The sequence below is a fragment of the Peromyscus maniculatus genome, chromosome 10, assembly GCF_049852395.1.
Source record: "Peromyscus maniculatus bairdii isolate BWxNUB_F1_BW_parent chromosome 10, HU_Pman_BW_mat_3.1, whole genome shotgun sequence".
Classification (NCBI taxonomy): Eukaryota; Metazoa; Chordata; class Mammalia; order Rodentia; family Cricetidae; genus Peromyscus; species Peromyscus maniculatus.
In genome coordinates, this window is record NC_134861.1 from 9,997,661 (window position 1) to 10,018,730 (window position 21,070).

Consider the following 21,070-nt stretch of genomic DNA (forward strand, 5'->3'; position numbering starts at 1 on the left):
TTTATTCACAGTCTGCTCCCCGTTTGTAGTTGTGGGGCCTCTGAGACGTGATGGGCGCCCTGGAGACTGTGTGAGAAGGTGCTGTCTGTGGCCGCAGCCACTGAGGACGGCCGCTGCTCTCCACTCACTGTAGGTCGCCGCGGAAGAACTGTGCTCCCTGCTCAGCCAGGTCTTCCAGATTGTTTACACGGAGTCGACCATCGACTTTCTGGACCGAGCCATATTTGATGGGGCCTCCACACCCACCCACCACCAGTCACTGCACAGCGGTATGTCGAGTGAAAGTGGGGGCCGTGAGCACCCCATCTGGAAGCGTGGGCTCCCAGTAAGGGGTGCTGTGGAACTGGGGAGGCTGAACTTGTTTTGGGGAGCCTCCCTTTTGGCATCCCTGGGCGGCTCTCAGTGTATAGTCCCTTGCAAGACCACAACCAGACAGCCTGGGGTTGCTCTGGCTTTGTGAGAGACTGAGAGCAGGAAATTAGGAAGGGGCAGAAAGAACCAGGGGTCAGCACCTCTGCATCATCCATGAAAGCTGGCTATAGTACTGTGCAGACCTCTTGGTAGTCCATAGACACTTTCTAGTTGAGTGTGGAGACATATACCTGTAGTCCAGGAAGGAACCCAGGAGATGAAGACAAGTTTGAGGCCAGCCTGGGCTACATAACCAGACCCTGTTTCACAATAGCACACTTCTCATATGAGTTAGTTTTCTCACTGCTGTAACCAAATACCTAACAAGATGCAGTTTAAGCGAGGAATGGCTTCGTGTCTTTCCCTCATGGTGGAGAAGGCATAGCGGCCAGAGGGCGGGCATGGTGTCAGGGGCAGAAGTCTGAAGGCTGCTGGCATCCTTAGTTGGGAAGCAGAGAGGAAGAGGAAGTGGGGCCAGGCTAAAACATCGAAGCCTAGGGACCTACTTCCCTCAGCAAGGCTCCGCCTCTTAACGGTTCTGCAACCTTCTCAAACAGTGCCGCTAACTCGGGACCAAGTATTGAAACCTCCTATGGTAACATTTCACTTTCAAACCAAATTCTGTGCCCCTGGCCCCGCTTAGCATGCTCATGGCAATTAAGTGATGCAAAAAACGAATGAATTCATTCCAGCTTCTGAAGTCCCTGTAATCCTTGAGAGTCCAGAACTGTTCAAAAGTCCAGTCTCCCCAGACACCTATAAAAACAAAACAAACAAACACCAGGTTATATAATTCGAATACACTTTCAAGGCACAGTGGCACAGGGTGAACATTTTCATTCCAGAAGCAAGGATGAGGCAGAGCAAGGAAAGAGACGGTGATTCTAAGATCAAAACCAAGAGGGAAGCACCAGTTCCCGCTTCCCTATGTCTATGTCTGGGGCTCGTGGTGGGATTGCCTTGGCTCCAGGGGGCTTAGGTAGTCCTGCCCTCCAGCTCCTCCGCCTGCATCACCAGCCTCTCCTAGACTGGCCATACTCGATACTGTAGCGTTATTTGACAGGTGTCCTTAGTTCCAACCTGTGTAACATCCTGAGGTCTCTGGTGGCGTAGGCTTTCTCTTCACAGCCTACACAGCCACAGGTGGCATCTCAGGGCTTCCTTGTGGGGATTCGGACCCCACTGCTTGATGCTTGGCTTTAGCAGCTTCCTAGAACCGTGGAATAAGACTCCATGAGCTCTCAGCTTTGCATTTTTCATTCCTACATCTCCAATATCATGTGAACAGTCCTGTCAAGTTCTACACCAGCTTGGGGTGGACCTTGGACCCCATGGACCACAGTTGCAACAGCACATACTTTGCTAGGCAGTTGTTTTCAAGGAGCAGGAAGCCCCTTCCACCTTATTTGAGATCTTCTGGATTCAGGACACAGTTCTTTATGTCTTTCTGTCCTCCTGGATAGAGTGGTGAGCAGTAACCTCCTTGTATTCTGAGTGCTCTTCCACCTTGAAGTTTCCTGTTAAATACATTAATCCATCACTTTATAATTCTCAGGACACGAGCAGAGGACTGCAGGACTCTGCCAGGCTGTAACCTCTAACCTAGTACCTAGTGGGTGTTGTTTTTTGGTTTTGGTTTTTCAAGACAGGGTTTCTTTGTGTAGCCCTGGCTGTCCTGGAACTCACTCTGTAGACCAGGCTGGCCTCAGCAATCCACCTGTCTGAGCCTCCTGGGTTCTGGGATTAAAGGTGTGCACCACCACTGCCCAGCTAACCTAGTTCTTAATAGAGCCTATTTCATGTCTGAAACTTCATAAATACAATTTTTACCATGTGCATTTCTTTACCATTCTGGTTTTCCAGACCCTACCAGAGTGGCCTATTTTTTTGTTTTGTTTTGTTTTTGTTTTTTTTGTTTGTTTTGGTTTTGGTTTTTTGGTTTATCGAGACAGAGTTTCTCTGTGTAGCTTTGCGCCTTTCCTGGAACTCCCTTGGTAGTCCAGGCTGGCCTCGAACTCACAGAGATCTGCCTGCCTCTGCCTCCCGAGTGCTGGGATTAAAGGCATGCGCCACCACCTCCCGGCCAGAGTGGCCCATTAAGCCCTAAGTTCTAGACTTCCACATTTCTTCTACAGACCAGTTTCAAAGGCCTAAGAACCACATGGTCAGGTTTATCTCTGCAAGGGCCCCACTCCTGATACTCTATCCTCTTAGTGTACTCTAGGGAACAGAACCCATAGAATGAATACATATTACACAGGTGATTTACTGGATTGGCCTGCACGGTACAGGCTCAGTAGTCCAGCAATGGCTGTCTGCGTACTGCAAATCCAGCACGGCTCGGTTCCTGAGGCTGGGTGCTGCAGCAGTCACAGTATGGTGCTGAAGGCCTGGAGAGCCAGGGAAGCTGGGCTCTGCTGTCAGCAACAGGATAGTCAGACTCCCAAGGAGGAGCAGAGACGGCAGGTGAGGAGCCGCTTTAGCTCAGACTTTATATTTGGGCCAAGGCCGCTGGAAGTGCCGCCCACTTCTGGGGAGAGTCTTCCTCCCGTTGGTTGGTCCTTCTAAGAAGTACTCTCACAGACTGACCCAGAGGCATGTTTCATAGTCGATCTCAGATCCAATCAAGTTAGCAACTAAACTGTCACAATTCATCGTGAGCAAGCTCACTGTCTTAGTTAGGTTTTCTATTGACGTGAAGAGACACCATGACCACAGCAACTGTTTTTGTTTTTGTTTTTTTAATTTACTTTTATTTGTATTGGTGTTTTACCTGCATGTATATGTGAGGGTGTCAGATGATGGAGTTACAGATAGTTGTGAGCTGCCATGTATGTGCTGGGAATTGAACCCAGGTCCTCTGGAGGAGCACTCGGTACTCTTAACTGCTGAGCCATCTTTCCAGCCCCTGGCCACGGCAACTCTTACAAAGAAAACATTTAATTGTGGTGACTTGCTTACAGTTCAGAGGTTCAGTCCATTATCAACATGGCGGGGAACATGGCAGTGTGCAGGCAGACCCGGTGGCTGCATCTTCATCAAAAGGCAACAGGAAGTGGACTGAGTATCACACTGAACAAAACTTGAGCATATATGAGACCTCAAAGCCCACCCCCACAGTGACTCACTTCCTCCAACAAGGCCACACCCACTCTATCAAAGCCACACCTCCCAATAATGCCACTCCTTTTGGGGGCCATTTTCTTTCAAACCACCATACTCACTGAAGGTAAGTCTAAACACAGCAAGTCTGTCATTTATTGAGGATTAATGGTGTGTGTGAATCAGGCATGAAATGATGTCAGGAGCAGCTTGCAATCTGCTACTTATTTTTGTGGAGGGACTGTCCTGTCCTCTCCGCTGTTCCTGGTAATTCACTGGTAAGGGAGAGCTGTTGGTGTGGTTACAGAGCTGAAAGGGGCCTTGAGCAGCTATGTGGCCATCGTAGGAGCCATTGAGTCTTCCGCAGGCCAGTGAAACCACAACACCTTTATTACTGACTTGCAGGTGGGGAAGTTGAGGCTTAGAGGTCACCAGGAGTCCAGGGTACACACAGCTTGAAGCAGTTCACTGTCCCTGTGATTGGTTTGACCCCTTGTTCATTGAAAATCCTACTAGGGTCTTCTCTCTCTCTCTCTCTCTCTCTCTCTCTCTCTCTCTCTCTCTCTCTCTCTCTCTCTCTCTCTTTCTCCTTTTCTCTCTTTCTTAGATAGGTCTCACTATATAGCCCTTGCTGATCTGGAGCTCATCTATATAGACCAGGCTGGCCTTGAACTTGCAGAGATCCACCTGCCTCTGCCTCCCGAGTGCTGGGATTAAAGATTAAAGATATGCACCACTGAGGCTGGAGAGATGGCTCAGTGGTTTAGAGCACTGAATGTTCTTCCAGAGGACTCGGGTTCAATTCCCAGCACCCACATGGCAGCTCACAACTGTCTGTAACTCCAGTTCCAGGGGACCTGACACCCACAGCAAAACACCAGTGGACATTCAATAAAAATAAATAAATGAAAAAAAAAAAGATAGGCACCACCATGTCCACCCCCTTTTTGAGAGAAGTCTTACAAATTCCTGAGTGCTAGGATTACAGACAGGCATTTGCTACTCCACCCAGTTTTCTTGTGTTGGGGATTGAATTTAGGGATTTACATGTTTGAAGCACACATGTGGTTTCTGTGCTAAATAGGTTTCCTTTGGCCAGCTTGTCCTGAGACCTCCCTGAGGACTGCACACCCACACCCCTGCTGCTTCCTGCTCAGTTCTGGCTTGCCTGCTGGATTCTGCCTACCCTGACAGATCCCAGTCTTACACAGCACAAGCTCACCTTATCAGAAAGCTCTCCTGTCAGGAAGCTCTCCTGTCAGAAAGCTCTCCTGTCAGAAAGCTCACCCTGTCAGAAAGCTCTCCTGTCAGAAAGCTCACCCTGTCAGAAAGCTTACCCTGTCAGAAAGCTCACCCTGTCAGAAAGCTCACCTGTCAGAAAGCTCTCCTGTCAGAAAGCTCTCCTGTCAGAAAGCTCACCCTGTCAGAAAGCTCACCCTGTCAGAAAACTCACCCTGTCAGAAAGCTCTCCTGTCAGAAAGCTCTCCTGTCAGAAAGCTCACCCTGTCAGAAAGCTCACCCTGTCAGAAAACTCTCCTGTCAGAAAGCTCACCCTGTCAGAAAGCTCTCCTGTCAGGAAGGTCTCCTGTCAGAAAGCTCTCCTGTCAGAAAGCTCTCCTGTCAGAAAGCTCTCCTGTCAGAAAGCTCTCCTGTCAGAAAGCTCTCCTGTCAGAAAGCTCTCCTGTCAGAAAGCTCACCCTGTCAGAAAGCTCTCCTGTCAGAAAGCTCACCCTGTCAGAAAGCTCACCCTGTCAGAAAGCTCACCCTGTCAGAAAGCTCTCCTGTCAGAAAGCTCACCCTGTCAGAAAGCTCTCCTGTCAGAAAGCTCTCCTGTCAGAAAGCTCACCTGTCAGAAAGCTCACCCTGTCAGAAAGCTCTCCTGTCAGAAAGCTCTCCTGTCAGAAAGCTCTCCTGTCAGAAAGCTCTCCTGTCAGAAAGCTCTCCTGTCAGAAAGCTCTCCTGTCAGAAAGCTCTCCTGTCAGAAAACTCTCCTGTCAGAAAGCTCACCCTGTCAGAAAGCTCTCCTGTCAGGAAGCTCTCCTGTCAGAAAGCTCTCCTGTCAGAAAGCTCACCCTGTCAGGAAGCTCTCCTGTCAGAAAGCTCTCCTGTCAGAAAGCTCTCCTGTCAGAAAGCTCACCCTGTCAGAAAGCTCTCCTGTCAGAAAGCTCTCCTGTCAGAAAGCTCTCCTGTCAGAAAGCTCACCCTGTCAGGAAGCTCTCCTGTCAGAAAGCTCTCCTGTCAGAAAGCTCTCCTGTCAGAAAGCTCTCCTGTCAGAAAGCTCTCCTGTCAGAAAGCTCTCCTGTCAGAAAGCTCTCCTGTCAGAAAGCTCACCCTGTCAGAAAGCTCTCCTGTCAGAAAGCTCACCCTGTCAGAAAGCTCTCCTGTCAGAAAGCTCACCCTGTCAGAAAGCTCACCCTGTCAGAAAGCTCACCTGTCAGAGCTCTGTATGTCAGAGTTCAGCACAAGCCTCGGGGCGCAGAAGCCTTTCTAGATGCTCCAGAGCCTTCATTTTCCTGACCTTTCCGGCTTCCAGAGCAGTGGTTCTCAACCTTCCCAGTGCTGCGACCTTTCAGTACAGCTCCTCATGGTGTGGTGACCCCAACCATAAAATTATTTTTGTTGCTACTTCATAACTAATTTTCCTACTGTTAGGAGTTGTAACGCATATATCTGACATGCAACCCTTATGGAGTCACAACCCACAGGTTGAGAACCACTGTCTGGAGGCTTCCTTGGTCTTCACTGAGGCCATGCACACCTCTGCCTTTCTCGATGGCCACAGCTCCTGCTGACACACAGAAGCTGTATTAGGCTGTCCATCACAGTGACGGACACTGAGAAGAACAGTTCACACAAGGGGAGGGTTTGCGTGTTCATAGTCCCAGGGGTTTCAGTCTACGGCTGACCCTGTACCTGGGCCGTGGGGAGGACAGCGTCATGGTGAGAGGGCAGGAGGATCCAAGTTGTCCCTTCCTGGGGGCCAGGAAGCAGAGAGCCGGAGGGGTTCTGGACAGGATGAGGTTCTAGTGGACAGAGCCCGGTGACCACTTGCACAACTAGGCCCTACATCTTCAGGTTTCCAGAACTTGCAAAATAGTGCCATCAGCTGGGACAAAGCCAGCTGAAGTATTTGAGCCTTTTAGGTGGACACTTTATATCGACACCACAGCAAAGTGCTTGTAACTACACCCATCCCCCACACAATCCAGGGTCGCCTCCCTGTTTCAGGGTCTACTCACTAGTGACCTTCATTCCTCTTGCCTTGCACCGCTGGAGTCCCAATCCCAGGAGAGGATGTGATGTCTTCAGATGCCATTGCACATACCTGGTCCCTCTGGCATCAGCAGTCCCCTGCTCCCTGTTAGCCTTTCTCAAGACTCTGCCTCTGAGAGTCTCCACCCACTGTCTGTGGGTGGTGGAGCGGCTTTCCTTGGGGTTGGAGACGCAAAGTGCAGTCTTAAACTCCACGCAGTGGTGTCTGTTGGACATTATGGCGGCAGCCACTCTGGGTCTCATCCTCCCAGGGACTCAGGGATTCTGAGGCCTCGGCTATGTCCAGGCAGAGGTCCAACTGCCTAGCTCTGGCTTCTGCTGAGTGACCTGGGACAAGTGGCATTACCTATCTGGTTTAGTTGAGCACTTAGTTGACATGTCCAAAAGCAACTATTATTCTATTACCTTGGCCATCTGTGAGTCCTGTGTGGACTCCATCCCAGTCTATGACAGGATGCGTATTTGATAGATGACCTCAGGAGGGATGAGGGTTCAAGTCTAGGACCCTTGCCTTGGGTACTCAGCACTTGCTAGGATAGGAAGCTCCATGATGAAGTTCTCCAAGCTGGGGCTGCTGCTGCCGCCTGTCGATGTGGCATTGGGGTTACCTGAGCCGAGTGCTCACTTTAGGGCCGGCTGGGTACCTGGGCCCGAAACACCTACCCAGTACTTGAAAGTCCTCTGTGTCTTCTGTATCTTTTGCACAGATGATTCTTCCACGAAAGTGGACATGAAGGACACTTACGACGCTGAAACCAGCACCTTGTGAGTACATGCACTGAGCTCGGGTCTTGGATCACTAAATGCATGGTCTTCTGTGGCTACTTTCTATCTCGGGGGCCCACAAGTTCTCTTCAGTCTCACTGAGTCGAGTGCTCCAGATGTCCATCCACCTCTGGAGCCCTGCCTGTCCTTTCTCCTCCCTCCCTTCTGTGGCCTCCAGAAGTGCCCTTGGAAAAGGCACACTAAATAGTGGTGGTTTGCACCTTCTGGATTCCTGTTCATTCTGCCTGTGCAAGCTCCCAGCCTTCCTGCCCCTCTGTGCCGTCCCTCAGCTCTGGATACCTAGCCTAGCCCTTCCTCTGAACCCCCTCTCTTTGCCCAGAACCCATCTTGAGAGTCGCTCCATTAGGGCGTCTCAGCTGCATGGTAAGGTTGAGCTGCCTCCTGGGATCGCCTGGATCTCCACATGTGCCCGGCCATGCCCAGGCACTTCTCCTTAGCCGCTGTCCTTTGCTTTTATGGTTGTATTGGCGAGCAGGTTGACAGGCCCCAGCCCTAAGCGGGCACGTGAGGTTGAGTAGTCTGGGGCTCCGCCCACCTTGTGCCTTTGCAGCTGCTTCCCTGACCCTGGGGATGTGGGAGGCCTGCCGCCCTTGCCCTTCTGCATGCAGGCATCACCCCATAGCAAGACTGTCAGCGAGAGTGAGCTGAGCACCAGTGCCACGGAACTGCTGCAGGACTACATGCTCACGGTAGGCAGCCGGCTCCACCACCTGCCCTGTTTTGCTGCTGGTCTGTGGGGGTGGGAGTCTGTGGGCCCCAGTTGATGCTGGGCTATTTGGCCTGGACCATGCTGGTACTGATTAGGAACAGCAGCTCCATCAGTGCCTAGGCCTTAGGCCTCCGTGCATCCTAGATTTATCTTTGAAAAGTCAACCCTTCCAGATCTGTTTTCCCCCGGGGTCATGTATGTAACCTTGCTGCTCCACGCAGAGCCAGCTTCCTTCCCTTCAGTCCTCCTGAGGACCCTTTTGTACTGGGACAGCAGATCTGTGTTCTTCCTGGTTCTGGGTGGTGTTTTTATACCGGGCCTGATGACAGAGACATACGGTGGCCATTCTGACCCCATAGCAGGCACACCGGTGTGTCTGCAGCATGGCCTGGCACCTAAATATTGAGCCGTGGCCACTGGGGGCGTGGTAAGGGCGGGGTCCAGCTGCTACACGAGCGCACACACCCACACACCTCCCCGTGCCGGCCCCTCACTCCTCTGCGCTTCTCCCCCTCACAGTTACGCACGAAGCTGTCGTCACAGGAGATCCAGCAGTTCGCAGCGCTCCTGCATGAATACCGCAACGGGGCCTCCATCCACGAGTTCTGCATCAGCCTGCGGCAGCTCTATGGGGACAGCCGCAAGTTCCTGCTGCTTGGTGAGTGGGGCTCTGGACGGGGAGGGCGGGGGGAGCCCCATCATGTCTGCCGTCCAAGCCGGCCTGAGAGGCAGGGTGGACAGAGCTACTCGGAAGGGCCCTTGCTGTGTCCTCCCCCTGCTCAGACCCTGGAGCTGAGCCGGATGGGCTCTGCCAGGGAGCATGAAAGGGTCCTGAGACTGAGTCTAAACAAACCCCAGCAAGTCAGAAGGGTGCCGCTGGAAAGAGTCAAGGGACTCCTTAAGGAGGTAACTTTGTCGGTGGGATTGGGGGGGCATGGAGGAATTTAGGGAGTGGGAAAGCAAAGGCATCATCTAGATGGAAGGATGAGCCTTTGTCCGAGACCCCCGAAGAGCCCAGAACATTCTGTCAGAGTCACTGCCGGTCTAGGTGTCAGGCCCGCCACATCAGCCCACCTGAAAGGGACCGCGGTGCCTCAGCTTCCCTTCTGCCAACACTCAGAACACAGTGAGCTGGCAGTCGCCCACTGAAAGTTGTGAGGGTCTTATCATGCTCTCGGTGAACCAAGGGAGGTCAGCTGATCTCGATTTTTATTGGCCTGGTGGGCATCAGCTGCCGGCCCGGGGCTCTTCACTGTCGGGAGGTGAAGGATTGGCGACTAGACTCTCGCGGGTCTAGTCTGCGCTCGTCACTCCCTGCAGGCTTTCTGGACCAGGTACCCAGCAAGGCTCAGGTTCCAGGCCCCTGGCGCCCAGCCCAGAATGTACCTTTAGAAGCCTGAAGCCAGCTCCTTCCCATTTTGTTCTTGGCTGCCTCTTTGCCAAAAGTGGGTACAGAGCCAGACATGAAGATAGGGCACAGCCATAATCTGAGCACTTGGGTGACGGAGGCAGGAGGATAGCAAGTCAAGGTTAGCTTGAGCTATGTAGTAAGGCTCTCAGATAAAGTGGGTTGGAAGGGAGCTGAGCTGCGGGCATCTGCTGCTTAGAACCCTGTCAGGCAGGCAGTTAGTTCTAGTAGCCTCTGACCTCTCTGTCTACCACCTCCTGGCCCTCACCTAAGCAGGGTGTTTTGAGTGTTATTTCCATGTGTTTGGTTTGTTTTAGTTTGGGTTTATGATAGAGAGTTTGGCCCTGAACTCCCTGTTTAGGGGAGGATGACCTTGAACTCCTTACCTCCTGCTTCCTGTGTCCTGCAATTATAGTGTGAATGATATGTCAGGGGTTCTCTTAAAGGCTCCACCTCAGAGGAGTGCTGTCTGTAAACTTAACTCATCCATTGTGTACATGAACTCCACATCCTGTCTGGATGGGCCCAGCCTGCCTGCACACATCAGGGTTCTGGTTCCGGGACTATGAAACACTGGTCTTCCTGAGTAGGACAGCTTCCTGGTTGGAAAAGTTGCCCTGGTTTGGTTATTGGCTTTGGCATGAGTCCTGGTTCTAAGGACAGACCTCATACAAGTGGCTTTTGGCCTTGGCTTTCTGCCCTATAAGGTAGGGGCTGTGGAGGTCGTAGGCCTCTGACCCATGCCATGTCTCAAAGCCAAAGCGGTTGAGATTGACGGACAACAAGCTCTGCGTAGCTGGGAGCCCTTCTCAGAGTCAGATGTAATTACCTGGCTCCAGGCCATAGCTTGTATGGTCTGAGGGTCCTGAGCCCCCCTGAGAGGTCACTCTGGGTCATATGTTGGCAGGTTTGAGGCCCTTTATCCCTGAGAAGGACAGTCAGCACTTTGAAAACTTCCTGGAGACCATTGGCGTGAAAGATGGCCGCGGCATCATCACTGACAGCTTTGGCAGGCACCGCCGTGCCCTGAGCACCACATCCACCTCTACCACCAACGGGAACAGGACCACAGGCAGCCCCGACGACCGGTCAGCGCCTTCAGAGGGAGATGAGTGGGACCGCATGATCCTGGACATCAGTAGTGATATTGAAGCCTTAGGCTGCAGCATGGACCAGGACTCGGCGTGATGGGTCGTGACAGCGCACACTCGTCTCACACAGCCGTCCCAGGCCTTCCTGGGAGGAGATGCCTGGACCTGACTGTCAGCCCTTCCTGGCTAGGAGCCAGGGAGGGGCTGCAGACACAGGTGGCCAGGTCCTCTACTGTGAAGGAGTGGAGAGCTGCCATGGGACAGGTGCCCCAACACAGGGCGGAAGCCTCTGTGCCTCTTCCTCAGGGGCTCAGCCATGCCTGTAGCATACCCCACTCGGGGAGGGCCAGCTGCATCTGGCAGGAAGAGCCAGTCCTGTCGGCCTGGCCCTGGACAGCTGATATTTTGCACATGATTTTCCTCTCCTAACTCTCAGAGACCTTAAAAAGAAGTTTACTACAATGTGAATAATTTAATCTCCAGTTGTCGAGCTTTTTTTTTTCTCTTCCAATTAGTTGAAAGCCATGTTGTCACGGGGGCTGTGGAGGGGCATTCCATTCTGGCCCCTGTCCGTTGGACCATGACTGCCACAGTATCCAGGGCTGGGCTAGAAGAGACGATCGGTGCTTCAGCTTTGCCTCTGGGGACAAGGGACAGGAGCAGGACAAGGGAATCTCTCTCACATGTCAGGGTTATCTCGCATTCTATGTATGATTATCCCAGGGGCAGTAGTGTGATCTGGCCCTTTGTGTCAGACTCCTTGACTCAGAAGGACAGTGAACAAGGAAGGCTGTGGCCCACCGCGCTTCTGAAAGGCTGACATGGGCCCCGTGGCCCCCACTGTCCCGTCCCAGTCAGCTTTTCTCCTAAGCCTGTTGACTTCGTTCTGGCCTCTACCCTCTAGACCCCTTAAAACTCTCCTAGCCACTGAGGGGTGGGAAGTGGCCTGGGGTCAGGCAACCCTGTACAGCGCCTGGGCTGAGGGGACTGGTCAGGTGCCTCTGTTGCCCACACTCGGGGAGGAAGGGCTGTGTCCTGGGCAGAAGGGCTTTGGGAGGACCCCAGGACTGTCTCTGGCCTGGAATGGTTGTGACTGTGCCCCTGGAGCTCTGTGGATACCTCAGTTGTCTCCAGGGCAAGCTAGTGTCCCCGGGGTCTCAGATGCTTTCCTCAGCAGTCTCCTGGCCCTTAGGACAGAATTTTTCTGTCATCTGCTGTCCTGGGGCTGGTCATGGGAGCCTAGGCCAAGCCAAGAGAGTCAAGGCTGTTGGAGTGGTCTCTCATTTCCATGCAGCTAATTCTCTCCTGGAAGTGTGGGACACTGAAGACAAGCCGCAGTCCACCCCGTGCCCAGTTACGTCCTGGTGTTCCCGTGTGCACACCAGCAGGAGGGTGTATGTGGAAATAAGGGACCAGGGCAGCCACACCTCTGTGGCCAGAACCGCAGGAGGAAAGGACAGGGCGTGCATGGCCATGCCGCTGCAGCTGTGTCCGAGAGAATGCCAGAGGGTGGAGGAACTCTGGGGGATGTCAGGGGCATTGGGGAGACACTGGAGGGCAGTTGGGTAACGGCGGAGGTTGATGGGACACTGAAGGGTGACGGTGACATGGTGGTGACATAGAAACATGACAAGGCAGTGACCAATACCGGGTTCTAAGGGGATACTAGAGGGCAGTGAAGGGACATCAGAGGGTCCTGATGAGACGACACCACACAACTGAGGGCACTCCAGAGGGTGATGATATGACACTGATTTATTGGGCAACAGAGCTGGGGAGAGGCAGGACGGCCCGAGCTTGCAGTCAGTCGGTAGCTACATCGTCAGTTCCTGCAGAGAAAGAGTCAGGTTAGGAGAGGCTTTTTCTACGGGACCTCCCTAGGGTCATCCGGGCTGCTGAAGGGGCTGGTAGTTGCTCACCATGATGGCATTGACAATGTCACTGTGGTTGTCCCTCAGTGCCCGCACGGCCTTTGCCCTGGACACATTAGCCTGGGCCATCACCAGCTCAATGTCACGAAGTTCAAGTCCAGCCTCCTCTACCTGGTGGAGGGACACAGGGAGGTGGGGGAAGCTGCCGGAGTCCCCTTGAGCAGGGTGCTGCCCAGGCAGAAGAGAAGCCCATGCTACCCTAACCCCGCCCCCAGCCATGCGTCCAGATCCTCTAGGCCTCACCTCCTCGTCTTCCTCCTCCTGCTCCTCACACTCTGGCCTCACCCGGGGTCCAGGTGCCAACTCGGGGACCAGGGCTGAGGACTCGGAGGGCACCTTGAACTTCTCTGCTGCAGCTTTGTGTACTTGCTGGGACAGATCCTCGATCTGCAATATAGGACAGAGCTCACTGGCCTGTTGGACTTCCCCGGCCTTTCCCCCAAACGCAGCATGGCCGTAGCCTTGGCCGTGACAATGACAGCATAACAGACCTTGGCCTCACCAAAGACCACATAGGTGTCTGAGGCGGGGCTCTTGAAGACATCCGGCTTGGCAATGACAAACAGGATGTTCTTGGACTTCTGGATGGTGATCCTGGTGACTCCCTGAATCTGCCGTAAACCCAGTTTCGACATTGCCTGAGGCGGAAGGCAAGAGATTCAGACCACCTTCCCTGTGACTCTGTTAAAGACCCCCTCAGGACATTCCAGCGTTCAGGGGTGAGGGTTGCTAGATCTGACTCAAAGCCGTTTTCGTGGATAGGGTTTCACTGGCCACAGGCTATGAGGGGCGTTGGTGAGGGTGCTCCCCTGTGCACATGTCCTCTCCCAGGGCCCTCTAGGGGGGCCCCTCGGCTGACCTTTCGAGCCTTCTTCTCACTGCGGCTTTGCTTGGCTTTGGCAATGGTCTCCTCATTGCTGCCCGCGGGGCCCTGTAGGAAGATGAAGGCTGAGCATCTGTGGGGCCCTGAGGTACCGATGTCCAGAGACCCGCCCCCTTCTGGGCCAGCACCTGTGCTGTGCACTGCACTTTCTGAGGTGGCGTATCCTGCTCATCCAGCTCAGCGGACGACTCCCCGTGGCTGTCCGAATGCTGCCCGGAGCCTGGGGCCCTCTGTGAGTCTGGGGAAGGGGTGAGGTGTGAGGGCCTCTTGCTATTGCAGAGGGCCCTCCAGTCCCATCCTCTAGTGTCTCCCTGGGAGGAGTCTAGCTGGCCCAGGCCCTGACCCCACATACCCTTACCTTCCTCTAGGCTGTCCTCATCCTCTTCTTGCTCACCAGCTAGGAACCCTCGAGGGCCAGATGGGTTCTGGGTCCCAGAGGGAGGAGGCACTTGGCAGGGGCTTGAGATGATGCAAGCCAGGTCTTTGGCATCTGTGGGGGTCGCCTTGGGGTTGAGGGTGGAATGAGGAGAGAGGCTGACACGATGCCGGGCCCCCAGAGGCTTTGTGGATCCTGAGGAGGAGATGGCAGCCATTCCCTGGGCTCCTGCCCGAGGCATCAGACCACGAGAGGATGGGGGCTCCTCCTCTTCCGCAGAGACTTTCTGGGGAGTGGGGCACAGGCAGGGTGCTGGGGGTCCTGGGGATGTCTGGGATGCCCTGTCAAGGGCACTGGGAGCAGGAGGGTCAGGGTCTAGGAATCGATTCTGGGGTGTGGTAGGCAGGCCACTGGCCGAGCGTGCTGGGGAAGGGTTAAGGGCACCTGGGGTCATCTGGGGCTGATCTCGATTACCCAGGCCTAGCACAGGCTCCAGGTGCTGGAAGGCTGCCGCAGACCTGGAAGTCTCTTCAGAGTGGACTCTGCTCAGCGTGCATGTGGTCCTGGCTGGGGACCCTGAGCAGGAACCTAGCCTAGCTTGTACAGATAGAGCCACAGGAAGCCCGGGGCCCAAGGTGTCCTTGCTGCTCAGGCCCCTCCCCTCCCCAGCTGAGCTCAGCTGTTTCTGACTGACCTCAGAGCATGCAGCAGAAAGTGTCTTGGAAGTCTCCCCTGCACCTTGGGATGCTGACTTGGACCCATTTCCTTGCCCTGGTCGTTTGGGGCCTCTACCCTGCTTGTTCTTGCCCCCTGGGGCCTCTCTTTGAGGTGAGTGGGTCTTGACCCCTTCACGGGCTTCAAGACATGCTCTCTGCTTGAGTGCAGATATGCTCTCAGCTCCTTTCTCTCCCATACAAGATGTGGGCTCAGAGATCTTTGTGCTCAAGGTGGGGCGTGACTCTTCCGGAGCCCCGAAGCTGTCAGCTTTCACAGCTGGCTCTGAGCCATTCTGTTGAGCTTTGTTTGAAGCTGCGGGTGCCCAGTCTGGAGAGGGCTCTGCATCTTGCTCAGGCACTGGCTTTGGTCCTAAGGCCACACCTAATTCCTGATGGACCCCAGAGGCTGGAGGGTTAGTCTCTGGGGCATAGTCTGTTTCTCTCTGCAGTGTCTGAGAGGTGTCTTGGACTATCAGCTCTGGGTCTGAGGTGCAGTCTGTATCTGGAAGGGATGGAGGTGCCGTCACAGGGGTGTCCTGGGGAGCTCTAGCACTCAGGCCTTCAGCCTGCTGGGACCCTGGTGTGGCTGCAGCCACAGGTTGGAGGTCTGAGGTTGAACCCAAGCTTTGCAGGGGTGAATGTGATGCTACTGGGGCCACCTGGGGTTTGGTGACACCCTCCTCGGCCTGCTGTGGTCCTGATGTGGCAGCAAGCACAGGTTGTGGGTCTAGGGTGGGATCTGAGCCTTGCAGGGCTAGACATGCCATAGGAGAGTCCTGGGGTACCGGGACAATCCCTTCATCCTGCTGGGCCCCCAATGTGACCACGGCCTCAGGTTCTGGGTCTAGGGTGGGATCTGAGCCTTGCAGGGGTGGGGATGATGCTATAGGAGAGTCCTGGGGTACCGGGACAATCCCTTCATCCTGCTGGGCCCCCAATGTGACCACGGCCTCAGGTTCTGGGTCTAGGGTGGGATCTGAGCCTTGCAGGGGTGGACATGCCATAGGAGAATCCTGGGTTACCAGGACAATCCCTTCATCCTGCTGGGCCCCCAATGTGACCACAGCCTCAGGTTCTGGGTCTAGGGTGGGATCTGAGCCTTGCAGGGGTAGACATGCCATAGGAGAGTCCTGGGGTACCGGGACAATCCCTTCATCCTGCTGGGTCCCCAATGTGACCACAGCCTCAGGTTCTGGGTCTAGGGTGGGATCTGAGCCTTGCAGGGGTGAGGATGATGTCACAGGGGAGTCCTGGGGTTCTGTGATACCTTTCTTAGCATGTTGGAACTCAAATGTAGCCATGGCCCTAGACTCTGGGCCTGAGGTGGGATCTGTACTTTGGAGGGGTGGAGGTGATGCCCCAGGGACATCCTGCAATGCTATGACACATTCCTCATCCCTCTGGAGCCCCAGACTGACTACAGCCACAGACTCTGGGTCTGAGGAGGGGTCTGCATAGTGCAAGAATGGGGGTAATGGCTTAGGGGAGTCCTGGGGTATTGTAACACCTTCCTCAGCCTCCTGGGGCCTCACTGAAGCCACAGCTACATACTCCAGTGTAGCGGGAAGGCCCTGGCCTCCTTCCTTCAAGTTACAAGGAAGGACCGGACACAAGGTGGGCCTTGCTTCTTCCTGCAGATCTAGAATGGACTCTGCAGTGGCAGGCTTACAGCCTGAAGTAGTGCTCCTCCCCTTCTGGCAGGGTTGAGGCCGTGCCCTGGGTGCTTGCTGAGCAACCGAGTCAACTTCTTCCTTCCCCACCCTAGGGGTTACTGTGGTAGCCTCCTCCACCTGGGAGCCTGGAGCTGCTCGCCGATTGGGAGGAGTCACGGTAGCTTCGGTCTCTATATCTAAAGCTAGGGCCTCTTCTACTATTTCTGCAATCGATTCCTGGCTATTGCTAAGACGGCTCTCTTGCTCTGAAATCCGAGGCGTGAACTCTGTCCCCTGAAATGCGGCCCTACTTCTGGGCTCCTGCTCTGTATCCGGGGCACTGGGCTGGGCATGGGGCTCCCCACTGTAGCGCCTGTCGTCATCTGCCCCTGCATAGGAAGCTGAGTCCGAGTCAGAGGAGGCTGCCGAGGTGTCATCCCGGAAGGCGAAGGCCTCGTCCATGCCCTCGATGATGGACAGATCAGAGAGTGACTGCAGGAAGGAGGCAGATGTGCTGTTGTCCTCACCCTCTCCAGCCAGGTCTCCATCCGGGGTGGCAGCACCAGCAGCTACCTCTTCCTCCTCCTCCTCCTCTTCTGCCTCCTCCTCTTGGGGCAGTGGAGTCACTTCCACGGCTTCCACCTGGAAGATGAGGCTACCCCGGAAGGGTAGGAGGGCGGCAGGGATCATTGGGTCGTTGGCCAAGAAGGCTGGGTCAAAGAAATGGCCCTCTTGGCTCCAGGAAGAGCTGCTGTCGGTTGAGAGGCTAGACTCCGAGGAGGGAGGCTCCGGAGGGCCTGTGGGGTGTGGCTCCAGTTCATCCACCACAGAGCCTGATGGGGAGAGGCCCCAGTCGGAGGGGAAGTCCAGCCCTTCAGCTGGGGCCAGCAGGCTGAGGGAACACGAAGGTGATGAGGCCCAGCTGCCCCCATCTGCTGTGATGTAGGAGCCCGAGGGCGAAGCTGGCGTGGAGTCCAGTAACTCATCCAGCAGCTCGGCCTCCAGGTCCCAGGCATCCCCGTGGGGCCCCTGGTCAGGGAGCAGGGCATAGGTGGTCTTGGTGGGAGTGGAGGGGGGTGTGAAGTAGGAATCGAGGTCAGGGGGAGGGGAAGGCACAGGAGAATCACCCTGAGAACATAGTTCCGGAGGTGGGTGCAGGGCGATGTGCCCACCCGCCCGGTCCCTGAGCACTGGCCAGGCTGCCCTGGGTGAAGGGATGACCTGGCACGTCTCCTCACCCATCACGATGCGGGGCTCCAGGGTGGTGGGAAGAGGGACTTCAGCAGGCAAAGGCTGGAGAGGCAGGCCCTCAGGGAGGACCCCTGGACTTGGGCCGCCCTCTGCCGGGTCCGCCCAGGTTGAGGCGGCCCCGCCCGACCCTGCATCCCAGCTGGCTCCCTCAGGTTGGGGCCGGGCACCTGGCTTGCTGGACAGGAATGTGAGGGCCAGAGGGCTAGGCCCCGGGGTCAGGGCATGGGGCTCCCGTTGGTCCCCTTTAAGGATGGTGGCAATGGCTGCGTCACATGAGAGATCTGTGGAGACAGAAAAAGGACATGAGATGCCTACAGGACACGCCTCAGGGCCAGGCCAGGTGAAGAGCTGAACATGGGACAGGGGCAGGTTTTCATGGATACAGTTTCGGAGGAGGGCTGGTCAGGGGAGAGGGCGGAGAAGAGAGTGACCTGTAGGCTAAGTGTACTTGAGGAAGAATTTCCAGGCATTTCAGCCAAGCAGGCAGCTGCTGACAGGCTTTATAGGAAGGGGAGTCATGAGGAGGGCTGTGTATTAGAAACCCAGGCTTTTCTTGGGGACACTTCAGCAAAGGTACAATTAGCAGTCGTCTCTGTTCAGAATCCGGCTTGCTATTTCAGCTTGGTTCACCTGGGCTTGGCAGGAACAGGGCTACGAGAACCCACTGGACAATGCCAGCTCCTTCCTGTGACAAGGGCAGGGGTCCCACACGACAGCTCTGGAACATTCCAGGTCTACTGTAAAGCAGGAAGTTTCGCCTCTAGCCCATCTCCTACCCTTGTTGCCAATACTCAAGGCCAGCCTCAGGTTCCCCAGAGCTCCCCGCATGGCCCTGCATGTAGCTAAGTTTCTGGAGAATGGAGGCAGACCTATCTCACAGAGTCTGAATTGCAGCATCCTGCTCAAAAGGTGGGGGATGTTGGTGATCAGGGTGCCAAATGGGAACAGGACAGCTGAGGGAAGGCTGGCCACGTCCTCTCCATGGTGGCAGCCACTCAGGGGAACAGATCCCTCACCATACTGGGAGCTCCTGGCCTGCCTTGGGGTCTGTCTCTAGGTCTCTTCAGGCACGGGTGCTCCTGGGCTGCATTGCCCTCAGCCGACGTGCCACACCACAAACACATGCCTGTGCCGTGATGCCCCGTGGATCAGAAAGTACTTCAGAACTTAGGAAGGTAGCAAACCAAGTTCTCCAGATGGCAGAGCCCCATACTGCCTCCTATGTCTCTGGCTCTTGCTGGCTTGCTTCTTGCTGACCTGCATGTCACCACTGAGGGCACTGGGCACATGCACTCTGAGTCCTGGGGCCTTTAACCGTTTAAGTGTTCTCTGAGTGCTCAAAGCATCGTTTTTTAAGTCTCATTTTTAATGACCCTGTAACAGCGCCTCCCTCACCTGGACCATGGCCAAACACACATCTCTTTGAAGTATCCACTTAAAGCCCTTTCTCCTGTCCCCAGAGCCCAGGCCAGGTCCTGCACAAGAGGGGGAGGGGCAGTGCCTAGCGGCCTGCCGCTCTGGCGGGCACACAGCCAATGCTGCTGGCTCTGCCATGCTCACTGGTGACAGGGCAACATCGCCTGCACCGTGGCTTTGTCTTTCTCAGCTACTGAGCAGATCGCACCTAGGATGAGAGGAGACAGCCACCTCCCCCGAGATCTGCTCCCAGCGGTGTCGGGGCACTGGGCTCTTGGACACTAGCTGGACTCGTTGGCCTGCAGCTGGGCTACTAGGGCAGCCAGGGGTCCTGACAGGAAAGGGAGGGGGACCCTGCAGGTCCCTTGAGGGACACCTGGCACTGGAAGTGGGTGTGGCTAGTAGCTATCACTGGCTGTCCCCAAGTCGGGCTCTTGCCATCTCTTCTTCTTAGTGTGGCCTCAGGGCAGAACTGGGCCAAGGTTAAAATGGAAATAAAGGGACAAAGTTGTGTGGGGGGGGATTTTTGTTGTTGTTTGTTTTGTGACTCATTCAAGGTCACCAAACAAGCCAGAAAGGAACCAGTTTATCACTTTGGGTCTGGGGAGTCCCAGCCTGGATTGTCTGTTCCCCAACAAGAGTAGGGTGACATCTGTGTTAGCTCTAAGTCAGGCCCCTGGCCCAGCACTGGTACCATTCCCATTCTTGCCCATCCTGTCCCCAGATGACTTCTTGCACACAGCAAGGTGCCCTTGGCTTTGCCCAATCTACACACAGCCCATCTCCAGCAGGAACCATTCAAGCTTAAGAGTACCCTCAGGCCTGCAAGTGGACTGGCTTTACCAACATTTAATGTCCCTCTTTCTCCAAGGTCTACATATTAAGACCACTGCTGGCCACGACACCTTCCCAGGACCCCACCTCCCAGACCCAGCTCTGCCAGTGTCCTCTGGCTGGGCTCCCAGATCCCATTGGTCCTACACCTCCTTTCTAAGTCTAGCCGCTTGCTGCCCTGGGCACTCAAGGTACCTCTAAGGACCCTCTGGTGGTTAAAGGATGAGCCTGCAGGGACCCTCTGGGCCTCCTGCTTCCAAATCTGCCACCCCACCGTCGTCCTGGAGCCCTGCAGCTCTCCGTGAACAAAAGAAACGCGATGCAGCACAGAGGCCCAAGTAAATGAGTATTGGTCCAAAGAACAGGCTCCCCCACCTCCAGCCCGAGTGAAAGGCCAAGACACTGCCCTTCATAGCTTCAGGCTTGGAGGATGCTGTCTGCGGCCTCCAGGCTTTCATGAAATCCTGAGGGTGGGGAGTGGGGGAAGGATGCAATGTGGAGGGAAGAACCGGTCTGGAAAGACAGGGGAGGGGACTGTTAGGAGGCTGAGAGATAAAGAGAGAGAAAGGTATTGGGCCAGAAAGGAGATCCGCCGCGGTCTCACCTGTGCGGGATCCTGGCCCTCCTGCCTCAGGCAGCGGCAATTCAGCGCGCGCAGCCTCCCCTGGCATGGCCTGGACGCGTGCCTGCCGGTCCCCCTGTCTCTCTGTCCCTCTGTCCGTCAATGCGCTCGGAGTAGCCAGCTCGGCCACCGCCCCTCTGCCTGGGGGGGGGGGGGGGAGCGTGGATGACGTCAGCGCTGCCCCGCCCGCCTATCAAGCCTAGTGAGCGTGCGCTGCCGCGCCAGGCACTGCGGAGAGCCGGAGGGAGGGCGCTCGTTCCCCACGTCCATCCCAAACCCTCTCTTCCACTGCCGAGTCTAGGGCCGGAAGGCTGCGCCCTGCCCCGCCTTTCCCGCAGTATCTAAGGGGCCGCTTGGAGTCAGGGCTCCTCCCAAGGTGACATCGCCTCTTAGCTGGAAAGAGGCAAATGGTGTCGCCAGAACCAGGGGTGCGGGTTAATCTGGGGAGATAGCTATGTATTTTGTAGAGTGGGCAGGGCCACTTTAATGAATGATGGCCCAACCTATCACTCAATGATTGGATAGAGGGCGCAGGGAGTACAGGGAAGGAGTTACCCTCAGGCACCAGGATGAGCTGAAACAGCAGCTCGGGATTGGCTGGTCGTGGCA

At 55.3% G+C, this 21,070-nt stretch overlaps 2 protein-coding genes across 6 annotated transcripts in view; one reads left to right on the top strand and one right to left on the bottom strand.

Moving 5' to 3' along the window:
• The window catches only part of Ccm2 (CCM2 scaffold protein), a 62,460-nt gene extending 51,204 nt beyond the window's left edge, over nt 1–11,256 (top strand). For 4 of the 5 annotated variants that reach the window (XM_042285635.2, XM_042285637.2, XM_006973009.3 and 1 more), the window contains 5 exons: nt 134–269; nt 7,494–7,551; nt 8,123–8,261; nt 8,801–8,939; nt 10,597–11,256. In XM_042285635.2, coding sequence (XP_042141569.1) covers nt 134–269; nt 7,494–7,551; nt 8,123–8,261; nt 8,801–8,939; nt 10,597–10,877 — 753 coding nt within the window. In that variant the 3' untranslated portion in view covers nt 10,878–11,256. The remainder of the gene's footprint in view (nt 1–133; nt 270–7,493; nt 7,552–8,122; nt 8,262–8,800; nt 8,940–10,596) is intronic. The other variant, XM_015991839.2, reaches the window with a different exon arrangement.
• A 1,261-nt stretch (nt 11,257–12,517) lies between these two features.
• Nacad (NAC alpha domain containing) lies at nt 12,518–20,931 on the bottom strand. Its single transcript, XM_006973057.4, has 8 exons — nt 20,444–20,931; nt 13,953–17,870; nt 13,723–13,832; nt 13,571–13,642; nt 13,203–13,349; nt 12,955–13,098; nt 12,700–12,822; nt 12,518–12,609 (listed from the first exon to the last, which is right to left on the bottom strand). Exons 1-8 carry the CDS (start codon nt 20,508–20,510, stop codon nt 12,595–12,597), a joined length of 4,596 nt encoding a protein of 1,531 aa, XP_006973119.3. The 5' UTR covers nt 20,511–20,931; the 3' UTR covers nt 12,518–12,594.
• Between the last annotated feature and the right edge of the window lie 139 nt (nt 20,932–21,070).

What these genes read in the sequence shown, in the direction of transcription:
- Nacad (XM_006973057.4), bottom strand. Translation starts at nt 20,510, where the DNA reads ATGCCAGGGGAGGCTGCGCGCGCTGAATTGCCGCTGCCTGAGGCAGGA. An exon ending in TGAGGACAGCCTAGAGGAAG is followed by an intron (nt 13,833 to 13,952) that starts GTAAGGGTATGT and finishes CCCCTTCCCCAG; the next exon opens with ACTCACAGAGGGCCCCAGGC. An exon ending in AAGTGCAGTGCACAGCACAG is followed by an intron (nt 13,643 to 13,722) that starts GTGCTGGCCCAG and finishes ATCTTCCTACAG; the next exon opens with GGCCCCGCGGGCAGCAATGA.